This window comes from Silene latifolia, chromosome X (assembly GCF_048544455.1).
Source record: "Silene latifolia isolate original U9 population chromosome X, ASM4854445v1, whole genome shotgun sequence".
Taxonomy (NCBI): Eukaryota; Viridiplantae; Streptophyta; class Magnoliopsida; order Caryophyllales; family Caryophyllaceae; genus Silene; species Silene latifolia.
The window spans coordinates 342250034-342268584 of record NC_133537.1 but is presented as its reverse complement, the minus strand read 5'-3'; the positions used below and the strand labels follow the sequence as shown (position 1 = coordinate 342268584).

The following is an 18551-nucleotide window of genomic DNA, read 5'->3' as shown; positions in this document are numbered from 1 at the left end:
TCCGATTGACAGCTCTAATCCTAACTCGGGGTTCCTTCTGTCTTCGTCGTTTATGAACCTATACTGATCATGGTTGCCCAAGTCACAGGCCACAAAACGGTAGTAGGCCAGAATTTCTATAGCTCGACGCTTCCATTAATCAAATTTGTAATTCAAAAAAGAAAATATATAAACTCTCACCCGAGTGGACGATAAATCAAAATGAAATTAGATATTACAAATTTACAATGGCAATTGACTGTAGTCTGTAGAGTCCAAAAATGTTAGTTATGAATTACAACAAATTGTAAAAAACTTTCAATTTCCCTATTGTATACTAATGTACATAAATTGCTACACGAAAACGCTACAAAACGAGGGTGAAATTAGTCCAACGGTATTGGTCACCTAATTACAGGACGATCACAGGTTTGCCAACACGTCACCTGGACCGCCAATTCAAAGCTAAATTTTTTTAAAAGAAAACTACTTGTACAAAAGAATCGTTACACAACTTTTTTTTTACTCACCGTCATCTCAACATGGGAAACGATGGATGCGGCCGTCTACAACTGAAAAGGTTGAGTTAACTTACGAAGGCCCAGCATTTGACTGATTAGTCTAAGCAGTACCTGGACCAGCTCCCGGACTCTAGGTTCCCTGTCGATAGAATGACCAAGTGCGCGTTAGTGTTTCCTAATCAAATTCTAGACATGGCTACTGCTTCTGTATATATGCAGCAATCAAGTATGGAACTTTTAAGAGTAAAAAATGTTAAATACGATACAGTATGAGTACACTTCTGTAAAACCTAAACCATCACTAAATCGATGGAGTCAGTGGTGGAGCGAGGGGGGCTAGCAGGGGCGGTCGCCCCCGCTGCCGTTTGAAAATTTCGAAATTTTTAGTTAAAATTAGCGAATTTTTTCGAGTCCCCCTTACAATATTACCCTTTCGCCCCCGCTGACTTAAAAGTTAAGTCTGTTCAACCGTGAATTAAGTCAATTAACCAAACATTAAAAGGCACCAAAGTGGAAGTGCGTGAATAAATAATTTTCCAAAGAACAATAGAAGGAATAAATAGTGAACAACAGTAGCGGTAGTTGTTATTAATCCCGCCTAAACAAGAAAAAAGCAATCATCTCACCTTGAAACGACAAGTTCACAAAGTGATGGATGTAGAGCGAGGAGATGTGCCTGAATTTCATGATTCCCTTCTGTCACAATATGTTTCAGACTGGAATGCAAAGGGAGAACAGACAAGATGTCGGGGTGAATTCTCAAATGAGCAAGCTCCTGAAGTACGTATACCACTTCTTCAAATCTTGCTGATGGCAATGGCCGATTACCTGCAAGAAGTTTTGTTGCTCATGAGTACATATAGGGCTGCAGAGAGCTTTGAAAATAGAATAAAAATTAAAGTATATTTCTAAATCCAACGCATAGCAATTGAGCCACACCTAAAGCGGCCTCATCAATTAACAGTCTGTTAAATATGTTTTCACATCTCTCCATCAGCACTTTGACAGCAATTTTGCTGATCTCCGATCTTGGCAAGTTCCAATCATCATCATTTCCAAAACTGCAAATAATTTTTTGTTTCATTAAGTAGGATAAAGTAGGATATAATGTTTTTCTTGAGAAGTAAACTATACTATTGTTTAAGAGACACCGATGGGGCGACGCCCATGTATAAAAGGCCACCGTGGAGGCAACACCATATATAAAAAGACATCCTAGATGTGACGCCCATGTACAAACTAAGCGATGAACAAGTATGCTCTCAAACAATTGTGGGTAATCTTATTTACAAAAAGAAGAAAAGACAAGTTTCAGTTCGAGTGAACATATGACTCCTAATGTATAATAGCTTCAAAAAATGAAACTTGAACTCTTGATGTGAAGAGGCACCATCATTAAATATACGATGATTTTGTTCAACCCAAGTGCACCACCAATAGACAAGGGAACCATCTTCCAAACTGTGACAACCCATGTTACACAGGGATAGTGAAAAGAGACAAGATAGTAAGATACGTCTCACAATTCCAAATTCAGTACAGTATTCACAGTGGCATCCGTGAACCTTAGGTGCATACAACAATTGCATATGTTTGAAATATAATGTTCCCCAAAAAATGTATAAATTGGAATCATCATGTTGGATTTATCCTTTTACAGTGCCTTTTCATATGTTAAATTTCCCTCATCCAAATTAGAAAAAATAAAAACTAAAATAAAAAGACATGTTGGATACCTAGTCAATGTAAACAGCTTCTGCAAAGAAGCCAATGAAAATCGCAAGCAGTGTGAAGGCAGAAGTTCCACGGTCTCCACAGGCAAGGAGCATGTCCTTGAAGCACACCGATCCAAAGTAGAAACTAATCTTTGTAGAATCTGGAGATTTTAAGATGTCTCAAATTAGTAAAGATTTCCGATAAATTGAAATTCAAACTGTGACTCTGAATGCATATTTAAATCCGATTATTTTGTTGACAAATTAATCCTGACATGTCAAGGCATATTAATTTATTAACCTTAATTTCACTTTGGTTCTTCCATTTATCAATATATGTGAGGAGAATCTTTTTTTTTTTTTTTTTTTTTGACAATTTGTGAGGAGAATCTTGAATAATGGGAAGAACAAAGTGGCATGGAGGTAGTATATATTTTACTACTTGTATGTAATTATTGCAGAGATAAGATTAGAAGGAAATTTACATCAACTGGGGCATTAATCTGCGACTTGAGTATCTTGTCACCAAGAGTACTCAAAATGGCCATATCTAATGACATATCGGTCTTCAGCGCAGTAGTAGACATACTATTTGAGGATAAAGCTCGTCCACAGTATCCCACTAGAAATATTTCGTACACGTCAGCTATTTCTTTCCAGATGCGATTTTTTGCAGCTGTGCTAATACTTGAAATAGTTTCACTTTTTTGTGATAGTTGGCCGATATCAGAAATTAGAACATGATTAAAGCCTTCAACAGCTAGCCTCCATACTGCACTATCTGGACAATCTCTTCTAGTTGTCATGCATCTGAATCAGATGAAATCAGTTAGGCAAGAAGGGAGTTAAAACTCAACTCAAATGACACACATCTTACATGATAATCCGATTGAAGTGAGTCAAAACTCAGCTCAAATGACAGCACTCCAAGTGATTTGCCAAAAAAATGCAGTAGCTAAGAGAATCTTAAATATGGTATGCCTAAAAAGCACAACTGTTATATGTGAAATCTAGCACACCCGTCCTCTCATCGTATTTTTTTTTTTAATAAGTAGTAGAGATGATATACATTAAGGGGCACCAAGGAGGTGACACTCGTGTAGAAAAATACACCGCAGGGGCGACACCCATATACAAAGTGAGAGATGGGTAATTACACTCTCAAGCTACCATGGGTAATATCATCAACATCAACATACAGATGAAAAGACGAGTTCTTATTTGGGTCAGTGACATGGCTCCACCTATATAGTAAGTAACAGTATCATGCACGCACACATCAACATGTGCATATGTGATTCATTCAGGTCCTACCTTCCTAAAGTCTGAATGATTTCGGGATATATAGTGTACTTCTCATGATCTGGAGCCCGCAAGAACACATCAATAATCACAGGGATAAGCTTCTCAGAAAAAATGCTGCTATGCAAAGAGGAGATATCAGATTCCTCTGCGGTTTCCATCAACCTTAGAGATGCAGAACTTGCACCATTAAAGGTTTCATGTTTAGCCACCTGTTCAGCTTCTGCAGTCCAAAGAAGTGCAAAACCAGCTTTTTTAATATACACTGTTGGTTATTGAAATATTTCTAGCAGCCACAAGATTTAGCCCACATACTACCATGTATCCCGCCTCTGGCCACGTCTAGCTTACCATCTTTTTGAAGCTTTGACTCAGGGGGTGCTCGTGGTAGATACTTCAAGATAGACTGAAGAAATTGAGACCACATAGTGGATAGCTGCTCCGATGGACATAACAATGGCAAGACTTCTAGTACAGTACGTTGCAAAGGGGGTAGACATCCCTGAAAAGTGCATTTAAAAGTATGTCAAAACCTTTATCTGTACATGTTACACATTCCCTGAAAAGTTTATCAACACTTTGATCATTAAATTTTCATGCTTTCTGAGATGTACTCACGCTTACAGTATCCACATCATTGATTTCATCGGTTATTGTGGTTTGAATTACTACATGCACTACTTCTAGTAGCTGCTGGTACATTTCAACATCGAACATCTGATATGCATGAGCAAACAATTCACCTGATTTTTGAAACCACCCAAAATTAGACAAATAAAATAAGAGAAACAGTTAAAAACTAAAAATAAATACGGTCACCCTATGTTAGCAAGGAGTGAGGACAGGGGTGTTGGAACATTTTAAAAACGGTATGCCAATATTACCTAGCCCATGAAGTGTCTCTTGCTTCACTTTTACGACAACTAGATCAACATGGTTCGATGATTCAAGAAGAACATGTCCATAAACATCAAGTACAGACTTAAGGTAAGCGATAGGCAAGTTTCCCTGATACACAATCATTTTTTCAGAAAAGTCTTGGAAGCTAAATAGAGAACTAATAGGATATCAGACTGACGAATCATCACCTTAGCAGAGTGAGAGAGAACAGTTGTCTGTAAACAGTTTATCCCAGCCAGTGCAACCTCTTTACTACCATTCAAGATGCTGCTGCTAACAAAATTAATAAGGGATTGCCATCCTGCAGCAAAAAATAAATAAATTATCCTAGATAAAATCTTCAATCAATAAGAATAAAAGATTGTGATCAACACCCAATGAAACTCACCAGACCAAAAATTGCTAAAAGTTCTCAGATAGGGAAAGAAAGAACGTAAAATACGAGCTATTCCACCGAGAACCACCACAAGTGTTTCATCCCACTGCTTCTGAGCGGTGTTGCGACTTCACATGTAATGTTAAATTTCAACAATGTAAGAAGGTTTACATGAAAGGATGAAAGTTCAAAGAGATGGGAGTAACATGCTAAAACAATTACCTGTGATGTATGAGCATGTGAACTGCCTTTCCATCACGTGTTCCTAGCTCTTTTCCATGCCACTCATCTCTAGATGATGTAGCAGCCTACAGAAGATGAAAATACATCAATAACTATTTGTTCACTTTCGGTTTGGCGGAGACAGTCAGACTAAGTTTCTATGCAATCCGATAAATTCTAAAAGGTATTAACAAAGTACCATGTGAGAAGAGCGATCTAGTGATGGAAAAACATAGTTCCAAAGGCAATCCTCCCACATGCCCTGTGAAAGCTTTTGTCCATGAGTGCCAAGGATTTGAAATAGTGTCCGAATAGCAGCGTTTCTAACCTGCAAAGTATAGTACTCTGTAAATTAGAAGCAACCAAAAGAATAAGCAATAACTGTGAGTAACTTTAACCACCTTGTCATGAAGAATTAACCCTTTATGTGGTTCATCTGAACAAATTTAATTAGTAAATAAGTTACAGTTGTAGTAACTAGTGAAGCTGTAATTAACATTCTTCAGTAAGAATTCCAAAGTTTAAACAAATATAAAATACCAACTGCTACATGTACTTCATTGTCACATCTCCAACAAGGTCAAATTAATTAAGAGGAACAATAATTAAATGTAAATAGATTTCAGATAAGAAACATGTTTTAATAGATTTAGCATTATTAAATATGACCAAATACCAGACTGAAGGTACCATAAGATGAATAATTTTAATACCTCAGGCCTCTCATCTGCTCCAAGCGTTTGAAGTAATGAGAAAATAGTGATCAGCAACTCGTCACGTTCACTATCATTCAACAAAGAATCTTGGCCACTAACTTTCTTCAATGTTGGCGCTTCTTCCTCCCATTCACCATCTGTTTTCTCAGAAGAAGAAATATCTATCTTTCCTGCAAGTTATTAAGAGCCTAAAGCTTTATGAACTATTAATAAACAGCCTCATATTCTGAATTGAAGATGCCTACCGTTTTCACTGCTACCCCTAAGAGAGAGTCCTTTTGCTATAAAATCAGTTGTAGTCCACAAGAGACCAATTGCAGTAAGGCTTATGTTCAACTCAGTCTTCTGAGTACTGTAGGCTCCTGTAACATCAATGCATCTGCAATAAAATTGAAAACCATGAATCAATTGCTGATATGGACCTGTCACGAATTAATTATATCCCCCAATTCTATGACAGGTCATCCAGGCTTCCTCAGCTTAACAATAACAAAAACAATATTATCCCGATGTCTCAAAGTCTCCCACATCCATAGATCCTTAGATAAGTAAGACAGTTGCATACTTGCGTGTATGCAATCTTTTCTACTGTGGTTCAAATACAAAGGTCATTGGTTTGGTTTAATCAAAGGGGGAAAAAAACTTATAGCTAGATTAAAATGAAAGATCTTTAAAATATTTGAGATCATTTACACAACCAATGGTCCGTCGAATCTATATAAATCTATTTACAACAATATTAACCATGGAGAAAATTCAGAGAAAACGTACACTTTAAGACAATCTATGGGAATGGCCGAGAGTCCATCATTCATAACGACACGAAGGCTCTGAATAAGCAACAAAAGATTTAGTATTATACATTAGCTGTTAATAAAGAGAATAAGTAGGTTGCTTACATTATAAAGCACCATCACTTAAAATGGTTCTCAAGATGTCACAAGGCAGAATGGGGAATTTACAAATATACCATTTACCAGAAAATCATTGTACGGCAGCTGATGAATATATCTTTCGGTCAACATGTCTAATTAAAACCACGGAGAAAAGGCTTCATAACATACCTAAAAACTAATAATACATCTCCGATGGACCGACAGACATGCAATAGGACAGCTGACAGCATGACCAATATAAATGCACAGAGCGTAAGCTTTTGACCAATTGTCATAACAAACTAACCTGGAAACCAAGTGTGACCAGATCCTTCTCAGGCGCACAAGCCACTGACCTTGAGGGATCAGCAGAACAAGGGAAGAATGAAAACATTGTCAGGGAAATGAAAACAAAAACTTTTTTCTTTGAATAGTGGAGGAGCACACAGAAGTTTTCAGCAAAATGCAAGACAGTTAGCAAAAGGACGAGGAACATACCTTAGCATCTCAAGTATATCTGACCAGCTATCATATAGTTTTTCCCCATGAATCTGTAAATAAATTTGCAAAAAGTAATGATTTTATCTTCACCAGAAAAAAAGAAGTAATGATTTTATAGCAGGACAAGTGAAAAATTAATTCAGATAAGAAACTAACAATACCTCCAAAACATGAAGAAGAATCTTTAGGGATCTAGCCCGGACGTCAAAACTCTGTGCAGAAAAGTAAAGTATCCTCAAAGGTGCGATGACAGCACGTTCAAGTGACCTCAACTCTGTCGATGCATTTTTTATCTGTCACAGAAAATAAAAAATTATTTCTATCACAATTATCAGGATATTTTTCTTTAAAGGATTTTAGTATGACACCCACATGCTTAGAATTTGGAAGAGATCCTGGTGTCACACGATCCTGTAATTTTTGGGACTCCAAAACAGCGCACACTGACTTGTCTAGAGCATCAAGTGCCATATTCCTCAAATGTTGATTAGAGTTCTCAGCAAGCTGTAATTAAGATGTCACGTAAAAATTCACCAGAAGCCATCAGAAATTCAGAACTGTAGCAGCAATTCTCTGATATTGGTAGCGTTACCTCGAGAAAATGACTAACAACTGGGTCCCACAAAGACTCCACTCCTGCCATGAATAAGTGAACGAGAATTATCAATTAGCATTTTACATACATTAGAAAGATCAAGCTCCAACCAAATAGGAAAATGACAGCCACAACTAAAATGCTGATAAAATAAAAATGAACCCCGAAAAAAAAAAACGGATAGAATTTCTTTTTTTTTTTTTGCGCTCAAGAGCTCAACTGCTCGAATAATTAAGCATAACATTCTCAATGTTTAAGAAATATACTCCCTACTTTAAAACAAGACTCACTTCCGGTCAACACTGATGTCAAAGGATATTAAAAAGAATATATCTTAATCGCCCCTCTCTACTTTTTTTCCATATCGATTGGAGTTGAGTCTTTGGTTTCGATAATTATTGAATATAGAAAAAAGGCTCGCTAAAGAGTTAAAACTAACAATGTGAAAGTGTATTAGCGCTTTAGCAGGATGCAATTCTTGACGCAAGTTTAATTGAATCATGTACAACATCTCTTAACACAGGGGAAAAGATTGCGTACACCTAACCCCCAAATTTGGGAAGAGCCCTCGAGGCACTATACTTTTCAATCTTAAATGCACTGAAATTTTTCACAAGGTCACTCACTCTAAAAGACACCAAAAGACATCTCAAAGGTCCAGAGAGTGAGAAGAGGGAGACTGGACAATGGAAATGAGTAAGCCAATAGAGCACTTACTATGAACATTATTAACAAGGATACATATAATCCTTTCAACTGAAAAACTTATGCTTCCCATTTTCTGAATTGATGCTGGAGAAGAGCCACTGGAAGCTCCGCGTAACGATTGTTCTGATAACAGGCAAAGGGCAGAGACAAGTGACTTCACCGCAGAAATATGCATCAATCCCGAACTTTCAAACAACTACAAACATGTAAACTAAAAGTTAGATTTTAGTTGAAAATGTACATCCAGGCTCCAGCACTAGAGAACCTATACCCCAGTTGTAAACACAAACTACCTGAGAATTTAAAGATGAGAGAATATTGAAATCACTATATTGGCCAGATGACTCCCTGCTGAGCCTGGTGACGGTTGACACTTCCTGCAGGAGTTTATATAAGCTAAACAGAAGATAGTTCAAAAGAAAAATAAAAGGTTGAAAACAGAGCTGCGATGACAAGTTAGTAAGATAAACTTCACTGTTGCACAACAAAAAAGTAGAGCAACTTTAGTTGAATTCGAAGATAATAACCAACAAAAAGAGTAATACCTGAGTTGTAGCATGTGGTGAGTGAATTGCACGATCCAAGGCTGCTAAAGTCTCCAGTACCTGCCATAATAAATAGCATGATATTTTTTTATTTTAGAAGACACGAATAAGTAAAAAAAGGCACCAAGGGACTTTTTCCCAAATATGCCATGAAGTATCTTCTTTCAATATCAGCTGTTGAATGCACAAGCAAGACAACTATTTACCAACACCCAAGAGGGACCTAGCACATTGTGTAGCCGATGAGCTATGTTGAAGAGAGTTCTCAATGCCTGACATAAAAGATAAGCACAAAAAGGTAAATAACTGGAGAAAACCACATCCGCAGAAAATCATTGTTTCTTCGATAGAGCTGGTGGTGAAGAAAGTTTTAAACAGAACAAATACATCATTATGCCTACCTGAACATTCTTGGGAGTAAGGACAATGCTATCTCTCTGATCAACTAGAGCTTCGGTGCGCTTTGACATTGGAGATTGTAAAGAACTGCAAAATTGAGTTGCAACGCATGATCAAGGTACTTAGGTTGCAAGATCAATACCAAATCCAATGTACAATTATTATAAACAGTCTATTAAGTTAGACATCACAACGATGAGGTCAGTGACAAACTAAGGATAACAAACATTGTCATTACCTAATGTCATACAAATTTTGAGGTTGTCCCGCATTAAGTAGGTATTTTCATACAAGTATACAAATAGTTTGTGGCGTCAATCTTTTCATGAAATGCATGATCATTTTATTTTCTGAAACAAATATTTTTTGACTTTGGTAGTATATTTTAAATAGGTATTACATACAGCAAACTGATTGTAACTTGGTTCATAACGAAATGAACAAAACAAGAAACCAAACTTACAATTACTTTCTAAAGCAATTCTAAAAACTAGACAGCAAAATATTTATTGATCAAGAAAAAAATAATTTATAGTCAGAAATTTCAAACCTTTTCTTTTCAACCTCGACAGGGACACTGATAGTAAATTTGCAGAGGGATGCTAGAAAAGAGTTCAATGGCTCAATTGCTTGAAGTACGCCACAAGCCTGTTAGCAAAGAAAAAAACTAAAAAACTAACATCTAAAACAGATAGGCTTAAGTGTATAGAAGTCATATTCATTTAAGTGTGCAAATATATAAAAATGCTTTACTGTCATACTTTACTGTCACTGTATATATATGACAGTAAAGCATTTGTATGTAAGAGTTTGAGAAGACGCACTCTGTAGTCTGTACTATTGATATGCACACTTAAGTGTATACAAGTTATTATGTTTATAATGAGAAAAAAAATTCAAGAGTAATATTAAGGCCATCATACCTGAGTAAAGGCTTGATAGCCCTTCAAAATCTCCAATACAATAGCCTCACCTTGTGTTCTACCACATTAACTTCGACTTAGGGAAAAAAAATGAGCTCTAATGAGATTACTACAGCATTTGCAGGAAATGAAACATACCTTGCCAAAATTAGAGAGAGCGTATCAAGTATCGTCAGCCATAGTGAATCGACCATTGAATAACAGAGAGATGCAGTCTTTCCTGTCAGCTTAGCCGGAGCATCTGACTCACATTTAGGGGATTCAAGCTGAAAGATCATTTATTACATTTTCAATGGTAAGGTGCAACAACAGAGAAAGCTCAGAAGGCATCATGAAATGAGAGAAAAGCCGTCACCTCTCCCATATCTACAGCTTCATCTGTTAAAGTGGCAATGGTAAAGACAACACCTAAAAGACCCTCAATTGCCAATGTAATTGCATGGGCCTCACTTGCAACCAATACTGCAGCATTTGATGCATCGTTGTCCAAGCTCCACTCAATGCCTGTCACACACAAAGGTCAAGTGGCTCATATACCAAGAAGTTCCACTGTAGGAAAATTCACAATGGTACCCCCTGAGGTTAGCCATTTTTGCCATGGTACCCGAAATTTTACATTTGTTCTGTATTACTTTTGAGATTATATTGCAAACATGTCATCAATTTATGATGGAATAACTTAGGAAGGATATCAATTAGGAGACTAAGTTGTGGAGATTCGAAAACTATAGAAAACTAACAGTTTGTGCAACACAAAAAATTAGGAAGGAAATCAACTGAACCATGCTACAATTTTTTTTTTTTTTTTACATGTAAACAACTTCAAAAGAAAGAAACTCAATAACTCACCTTTGGCTTTACTGCTGAACATCCCAGCAACTGCTGCCAAACTCTCTTCACTTGTGTCTTGAACCTTGCCCATCAATTAGATATGGTCAGTAACATTCCACAAAAAAAGAGTTTAGTACTGTACTTGTTAATTAGCTACGTAGGTCCTTTCAGCAATGGCATTGACGACCAAGCCAAATAATTAGTTGAATTTTAGTGCCACGCAGTACAAAGATGCTCCAAAACTCTCACCTGTAAGTATGAGACAACACGTGCAAGCGCTTTCACCATGTACTCTACAACGTTCGTGTTACTTGGATCCCTAGAAATTTCATCCATTAAAAGATAAAACAACGTAGAAGATTACAGTATTACACTGTAATTTATCACTACTTTCATCTCAAAATAATCTTCTTATTTGACCTTTTGTGGTCAAATGAGAACTTAACTTGAGATGGAGGGAGTACATTAAAAGCCCTTCTAAATTATTACAAATAATGAGAACAAGGGAAAATTGAAGCCCTTCTCAATGAGAACAAGGAAATTTTTTCTTTTTCTTGTTCGTTAAGTTTAAGATGGCTCACTAAAGTGGTTGCACTCCTTTCCCTTGTAAAGTAGCAGTCCTTCAATGCAGGTCTGGAGGCAATTTTCATCTCGGGTCATTCGGAAACAGCCTCTTTGTGTTGCTAACACAAGTGTAAGGTTGAGTACATCCGACTCCCCCCTCCCTTCTCCTTTACCGCGATTTGCGAGAGCCATTGAGACACTGGGGTAATGTTGTTGAAATGTTGTTAACGGTCAAGATGACATGTCTAGGGCAGAATTTGTTGTCAAAACTACCACCATCTACATCCAAATAACTGGACTAAACTAGGATGATGGACGCAATTTAAATCACAAAATGGAAGTTTTTTTTTTGCAGAAATATACACTTCATGTGTGTGTGTGTGTGCCGCATTTTATAAACAGAATCAAGTCTTACATATCAAAAGTCTGGAAAAGAATGTGCATGGTCCGCGCCTCAACACAAAAGCCCTGTCATATTTCACAGATATCTAACAAGAGTAAAAAATCAACCGGATAAAATTGTAAGGACAGATTTGCTGATTTTGACCGGAAAATGAAATAAAAAAACATACCCTTAGAATTTCAAGAACAAGAATGCGGTGCCATAACGGTAGATCAAGAGTGGTAACCCTCACTAATATACTGAGGAAAACCTGCCACAGGATACAAAAAAGTAAAGCAGACTGGGTCAGATCTAACTCGGAAGCTTTTCAGACTTTCAGTACTCTGGACAAAGGTATTTTCCTACCAGTAATTGCTAAGATGTAAACAATTGATGCAGGACCTATGACTCTGATAATAAACGATACATTCATAGATGCTATTGCTGGTTACAGCTTCTTAGCTTTTCCATAATATAACATATATTAAAGGTCTTGACAATCATGAGAAGGGGAGTTTTTTAAATTAGAGATCTGCATCAAAGTAATTAACCTCAAAATTACCACTAGCTTAAAAGGGAAACAACCTTAATCTACCAATAAACTTCTCAAAAGTATCTTCAGTGTTAAATACCTCAGATTCAGTGACGAGAGATGAACTGTAATATCTAATAACGTGGCCAACAGAACGCAACACCAACCGTCGAAAAAAGGGTTCTCCAGCTTCTCCTTCAACCTGAAAAAAGAAACAAGTAAAAAATGAAGGCTTCAATTTGCCATTGCGTCCAATTACTTGTGGAGTGAGATATTAGAATCTGTCAAAACCATGTGCTACCTCCGCATTAGTACGAAGAGAGGTCATTAGAAGAGAGCATATTTGGTGGCGCAAGACCTGCACCATTTAAGCCAGTTTGTTAAATTTAAGACTCAACAGTTATAGTGTCAAAACCACAGAAGATGTGCTCATTCACCTGCTCGTAAGGCACCAGTATTCTAAAAACAGCCACATAATTTGATAGGATGAACCTAAAGCACAGCAAAATAGTATTTCATTAATAATAGCCAAAAAGAATTGGTCAAGATGATAGCAATGTTGCACAATTTGGAACAAACTCAAAACCAACCAAAGGCAGAACAAGGTGAATGATACAATAATCCAACATCAGGAAGTCATGATTTGTCCAAAACTGTACAGTTTGGCTCGGTGGCAATATTTGTTTAATAGCGTTATACAGGTGGCAAAGCATCACTTGTAATTCAGTGACACAAAAATGACCAATAATCAGAGAAACAAAAAGTGACAGATACACACTGAAATAAAAATGAACAAGCAATGATTCCTCATCTTGAACTTCAGAGTATCCAAATTAGGTTAGTCACGATGATTCCTCACTCAGTAATGATAAATAAAAGCTCTATTTTATCATCACTTGTTCACGGTTCACCACTATATTATTGAATAAGCAACTTCTTATGCTTGTAATCCTCATAAAGTAAGCAAATGATACATAAAGTCAATATTCGTTTAATTTAATTTAAATATATAAACTAAAAAAGGTTTTGCTACATATTTTTTCGTATCCAGTGCCATGGTTTCCCAACCACAACCTATAACTTGTGCAATGCTCCAAGGCCAAATGAAACATACTCTTTACAGCCTTTCAATTGTTTAAAACTTTGTTTGGAATAGAGTATAAAAATGGCAAAGAAATAAAAAGTTAATCTTACTCGAGTATATCAAGAGCAAATGATCGTTGCACCGAAGTAATATGCAGCCAAGCAGCCTGGAATGTTGCATTACGTTATCATTAACAGGTAGAGAGTTCTAAAGCTAATATTTCTGTGACTTGAATGATATCCAATGATTAAGCTAAAAGACTGGTTTTCTGAACATAATTTAGGGAGTGAAGAGTACATATTTTCCAGTCACGAAAGAAACTTAGAAACATCAAGCATAATACACGAAAGCGGTGAGTGAAGGAATCTCAAGTTTCAATTCAGCACATACAGATCCACCTGCTGCAAGCGCCGTCAGATCCTCCAATAAACGAAGCCCGATTGCTCCAGCTTTGGTAAGGCTGTCTCTTGTTACAAGTTTAACTACAGAAACACTATCATATTCCCTGTCAATTCCAATGTAAACAAGATGGTCAATTCCCATGTAAACAAGATTATATAAAAGGAATCAAGGAGTGCTTGGGTAAGATATTTAGAAAAGTAGCATGGACTGACAGGTCAAGCAAAGACTACTAATTTACCCATAAGTATAACAGAGAATACAAGTGTGACAGCCTCATTGAAATGAATGTTTATGAGCAGAATAAGGATGCCAGAACAACCAGCCAAAATCACACTTACTCTGAATGATGGATACTGCGACTAACATCTCCAGTAACAGAATTTGATCTATAGATTTGACCAACAGAACCAAATTTGCCTGACGGAAGTGATTCAGCACGAGCCAAATGATCAAAAACCAAGGCCACTGCTTGTCTAAAAGTTGCAGCTGCTGTGCTGCAGTTATCATGATATTTACAAAAGAAAGGTTAGCAAATGCAGGAAAAAGGTAAACAATATTTTCAAATAAAATGATGAAGAAAACACAGTTACAAAAAAACTGACTTACTTTCTTACACTATCAGACGATCGATTATTTTCCAAAAGTCGGAGACATATACAAAGAGCTTGAGCCATATTTTCCTGAGATAGAAGAAGTGCATTAGAAATATGTCCCAAAACATCGTCGAGCACCCCTAAAGTAAAACTTAAAAAAAGGACCACTCAAGGCCTTATGTGACTGGAGAAGGGGATTGTTTACTTCCTTTACAAAGATGAACATGTTATCATTTAGATAAGTAAAAAGTGAATCTCTTGAATGGAGAGAAAATAAACGTCTGAAGTATGATAATGTCAAACCATATTTGTTACTCAATCTGTTTAAAAATCATATCGCAAACTGGAGCCAGCCATCACGATTAGTAAATGCAGTTGAAACTGACATTTTTTTACCACAGTAGTTAAGATTATAACAAGATAGCTCAAAGACAGGAGATGAACAGAAGAAAAACCTCATCTTCTGGATGCAACCGCGACTGGAATATTATTAATATAGTTTGGAGGGTCTTCAGCTGGACGCTCTCATCAGACATTTCTGCATGCTATTGACAGGTCCAGAACAAAAATACATGAACAATCAACAAATACCAAAACAAGAGCCAATTAAGCCAGCTCTGGTTATTAGTAATATAAGGCAGTCTCATTGATGATGTTTTGGAACAAATAGTCGAGAAAGTGTTTCCCACAAACCCAAGAGCAATGGTATTAACCAGTAAATTCCACATCAACACGATGACCAAACTCTAACATTGCTTCACTGCTTCATGGGAAAAAAAACACAAATTCTACAACTAAATAAAATTTTATTTTATTTTTAAATAGAGGTTCAAAATACACCAATCGACTGTTTTGCAATCTGATTGATAACAAGCCATCACTACAGCCAAATGGTAGGAAAATTTACAGAAATGGCCAGTTCCCTGTTCGATAAAACGTCATTTACTAACAGCAAGTCTTCCATTCCAGACCACTTTTACAGATATCCAAGTGAAAGGTGAAATCACACTGTTTTAAACATACTTGTCTATATATGAATATGTAACATCTGATTCGAGACACATATAATAAAGTGTTTGATATGTATTATACAAATTACGTGCCATGGCAGAATATGGACAAACAAATTTGTGATTCGGTAGGGGTTGAGCAAATCCGACAACATGCCAACATGGATTTTTAATAGAGATGTGCTTACCTCTTTCAAGGTCGATAATATCTCTTGTAATGCTGAGGGAGCAACAGCATCATGAGATATTAGCTTTTGCAGGCATGAAAGCCCGATAACACTCAACTTTACAGTTCTGACCTCACAAGCCATCAAAAAGATCCGTAAAATATCCTCACTATTAGCAATATCATTTGGATTTGACAATGTCCGGAGCTGCATAAATCATTGGATTTTTCATTATAATGTAGAAAGTACATGAGAAGCAACTTATAACTCAACAATTGTAAATAGATGTCGACGTATTTTTGACAGCGTAATACACTATCTGGAAAACAATTCTCCGATCAAAAGATATTTCAATGCCTAATTGTTCCTTATCCTTAGCATTTTACCACCTTTAACAATCTTATACTATCAATCAGTATCCAAAAAAAACATTTTTCCAATGACTCTACTAGCCCTAACAAACGTTTCCTGCCTGAATTCCAGATGAACTTAAATAAGTACACTTAACTACCTAGAAATCATTCACGCTCGAAATTTCACCAATTCAAACATTTTCAACCTCTACAAACATGTCCTACCTTAGATCACTACACTTCAACGACTTAGAAACCATCATTTCACACTCGAAATTTCAACAATTAAAAAAAAAAAACAATCATTTTGAAAATTCGACTGCAAATTGATAAATTCCATCTCACCAGCTCAATAAACATCCATATTTTTCCGACAGCTAAAATGCTAAATACACTATCAATTAATATTCAGGAAAACAGCTATCTGATTCATTTACCTCTAACAAACATTTCCTAACTAAATTCCAGATGAACTTAGATCACTACAGTCGGCTGAACTAGAAATCGTCACTTCACACTCGAAAACTCACCGATTCAGACAAACAAACAAACAATCACACTGAAAGTGCCACTGCAAATGGATAAAGTCCAACTCACTAGCTCAATAAATGTCGATATTATCAACAGTTTTAATATAATACACTATCAAACAGTATCCGGGAAACGATTCTCCAATCATTCAACTACCTCTAACAAACATTTCCTACCTAAATTCCACATGAACTTCGATCACTATGCTCAATTGACATAAAATCATCTTTTCACACTGGAAATTCGTCTGAAAATCGATAACTTCAATATCACTAGCTCAATAAACGTCAATACTTTCGACAGCTTCACATCGGTATCCAGCAAAGCAATTCTCCAATCATTCTACTACCTCTTACAAACATTTCCTACCTAAATTCCCCACATGAACTTCGATCAATACATTCAACTGACCTGGAAGTCATCATTTCACACTCGAATTTTCACCAATTTACGCGAAAAACAACAACAATCACAGCTCAATAAACGCGACATTTTCGACAATTTAATACATTATCAATCAGTATCCAGCAAAACAATTCTCCAATCATTCTACAACCTCTAACAAACATTTCCTGCCTAAATTTCACATTAACTTCGATCACTACACTCAATTGACCTATAAATCATCATTTCACAAAAAAAAATCAATCACATAAAAAAAATTGAGAAGATATAGAGAGAAAAGACCTTCAAAATAGCGTGTTCGGCGGCGTCTTTGACGGCGGGATAACGGCGTCGAGCTTCGGCGGAGAGAGCGCGTAGATCTGATTCAAGCACCGCCATGAACGCCATGATTTCAATTGAATCGAAAATCGAGTAAAACGACAGTGTTTTTGAAAGATTTGAATTGAATTTTTGGATCAGAAATTGAGAATCAAAGTAACTGCAGAATCAAAATGCATTGTGAATTGCTTGAAGATCACTTGCTTAAGTCTTCATCAACATGTTTGATGTTGTATTGTTGTTGTTTGAGGTTTTTGGTTTTGTTTTTGTATAGCGTATTATCAAATCGTCTTGTAAAAGAATTAATCGGGACAAGTTACTTCTGTATAAGACGGGATAAAAAGGAATATACCTCGGATATATTACCTCGTATTTTAGGTGCTGTTTGGCCTAACTTTAGAAGTGCTTTTCTAAATGAAAAAGTAGAAATTAGGCCAAACACTATTTTTTAGAGAGTTTAAAACTACTTTTAAAAAGTCATAAACTAGCATTTAAGCCACTAGAAGTAGAAGAAAGAAATTGGGCTTCTACTTCTACTTCTAATTTTCTTTGTATACATAAGATTCTATCCATGCCAAAAATAATATTTAAGTGACTATTCATAATATTTCCAAATTTCGTCAATATAAATTTCATTCAAATTGTAATGTTTGGGATACATGTGATATTCTTAAAAGCAAAACAAAAAATTGTTCACTAATTGGCCATACGTATCAAATAATGAAAAAACAACTTTTTAAAAATTTGGTCAAACACTTACAATTTCTTTAAGAAGTAGTTTATGAATAAGTCCTTTTAAAAAGGAAAAACTCTTTTATAAAAGCAAGGCCAAACACCCCCTTACTCCTTCCGTACCAGACCAATGGTTACACTTACCTAGTATGGCCGTATCACACCAATGGTAACATACTATAAATGGACTTTTTTTACAATAATACCCATATATTCTCCTTATATTTACACAATGACCACTTGTGATCCACTCACCAACCCAATAATTTAATCCTTATATTCACTTTACTTTCCATCTTTGCCCCTACTTTTACCCTATTTTCTTAAATAACCCATTTTTTTACCATGTTACCATTAGTGTGGTACGGAA

At 36.2% G+C, this 18551-nt stretch overlaps 1 protein-coding gene across 7 annotated transcripts; it reads right to left on the bottom strand.

The window, feature by feature from the left end:
- Nucleotides 1-185: 185 nt before the first annotated feature.
- On the bottom strand, nucleotides 186-17815 carry LOC141619592 (uncharacterized). 7 transcript variants are annotated; one of them, XM_074436601.1, is made up of 44 exons: nucleotides 17414-17815; nucleotides 15864-16049; nucleotides 15121-15210; nucleotides 14679-14752; nucleotides 14411-14566; nucleotides 14061-14175; nucleotides 13781-13836; nucleotides 13024-13078; nucleotides 12888-12944; nucleotides 12687-12788; nucleotides 12245-12325; nucleotides 12088-12140; nucleotides 11358-11427; nucleotides 11127-11190; nucleotides 10633-10781; nucleotides 10416-10543; nucleotides 10278-10335; nucleotides 9905-10002; nucleotides 9357-9441; nucleotides 9162-9227; nucleotides 8956-9015; nucleotides 8704-8787; nucleotides 8420-8606; nucleotides 7700-7743; nucleotides 7480-7611; nucleotides 7269-7400; nucleotides 7105-7157; nucleotides 6914-6962; nucleotides 6503-6561; nucleotides 5977-6110; nucleotides 5729-5901; nucleotides 5215-5343; nucleotides 5016-5101; nucleotides 4806-4921; nucleotides 4606-4718; nucleotides 4402-4525; nucleotides 4136-4260; nucleotides 3833-4019; nucleotides 3530-3740; nucleotides 2701-3025; nucleotides 2237-2376; nucleotides 1440-1561; nucleotides 1127-1328; nucleotides 186-639 (listed from the first exon to the last, which is right to left on the bottom strand). In XM_074436601.1, the coding sequence occupies exons 1-44, from the start codon at nucleotides 17516-17518 to the stop codon at nucleotides 546-548; spliced, it is 4929 nt and encodes a 1642-aa protein (XP_074292702.1). In that variant the 5' UTR covers nucleotides 17519-17815; the 3' UTR covers nucleotides 186-545. The 7 variants fall into 7 exon arrangements, with proteins under 7 accessions (XP_074292702.1, XP_074292703.1, XP_074292705.1 ...); XM_074436602.1 differs by having other exon boundaries at nucleotides 3836-4019; XM_074436604.1 differs by having other exon boundaries at nucleotides 3869-4019.
- Nucleotides 17816-18551: the final 736 nt, after the last annotated feature.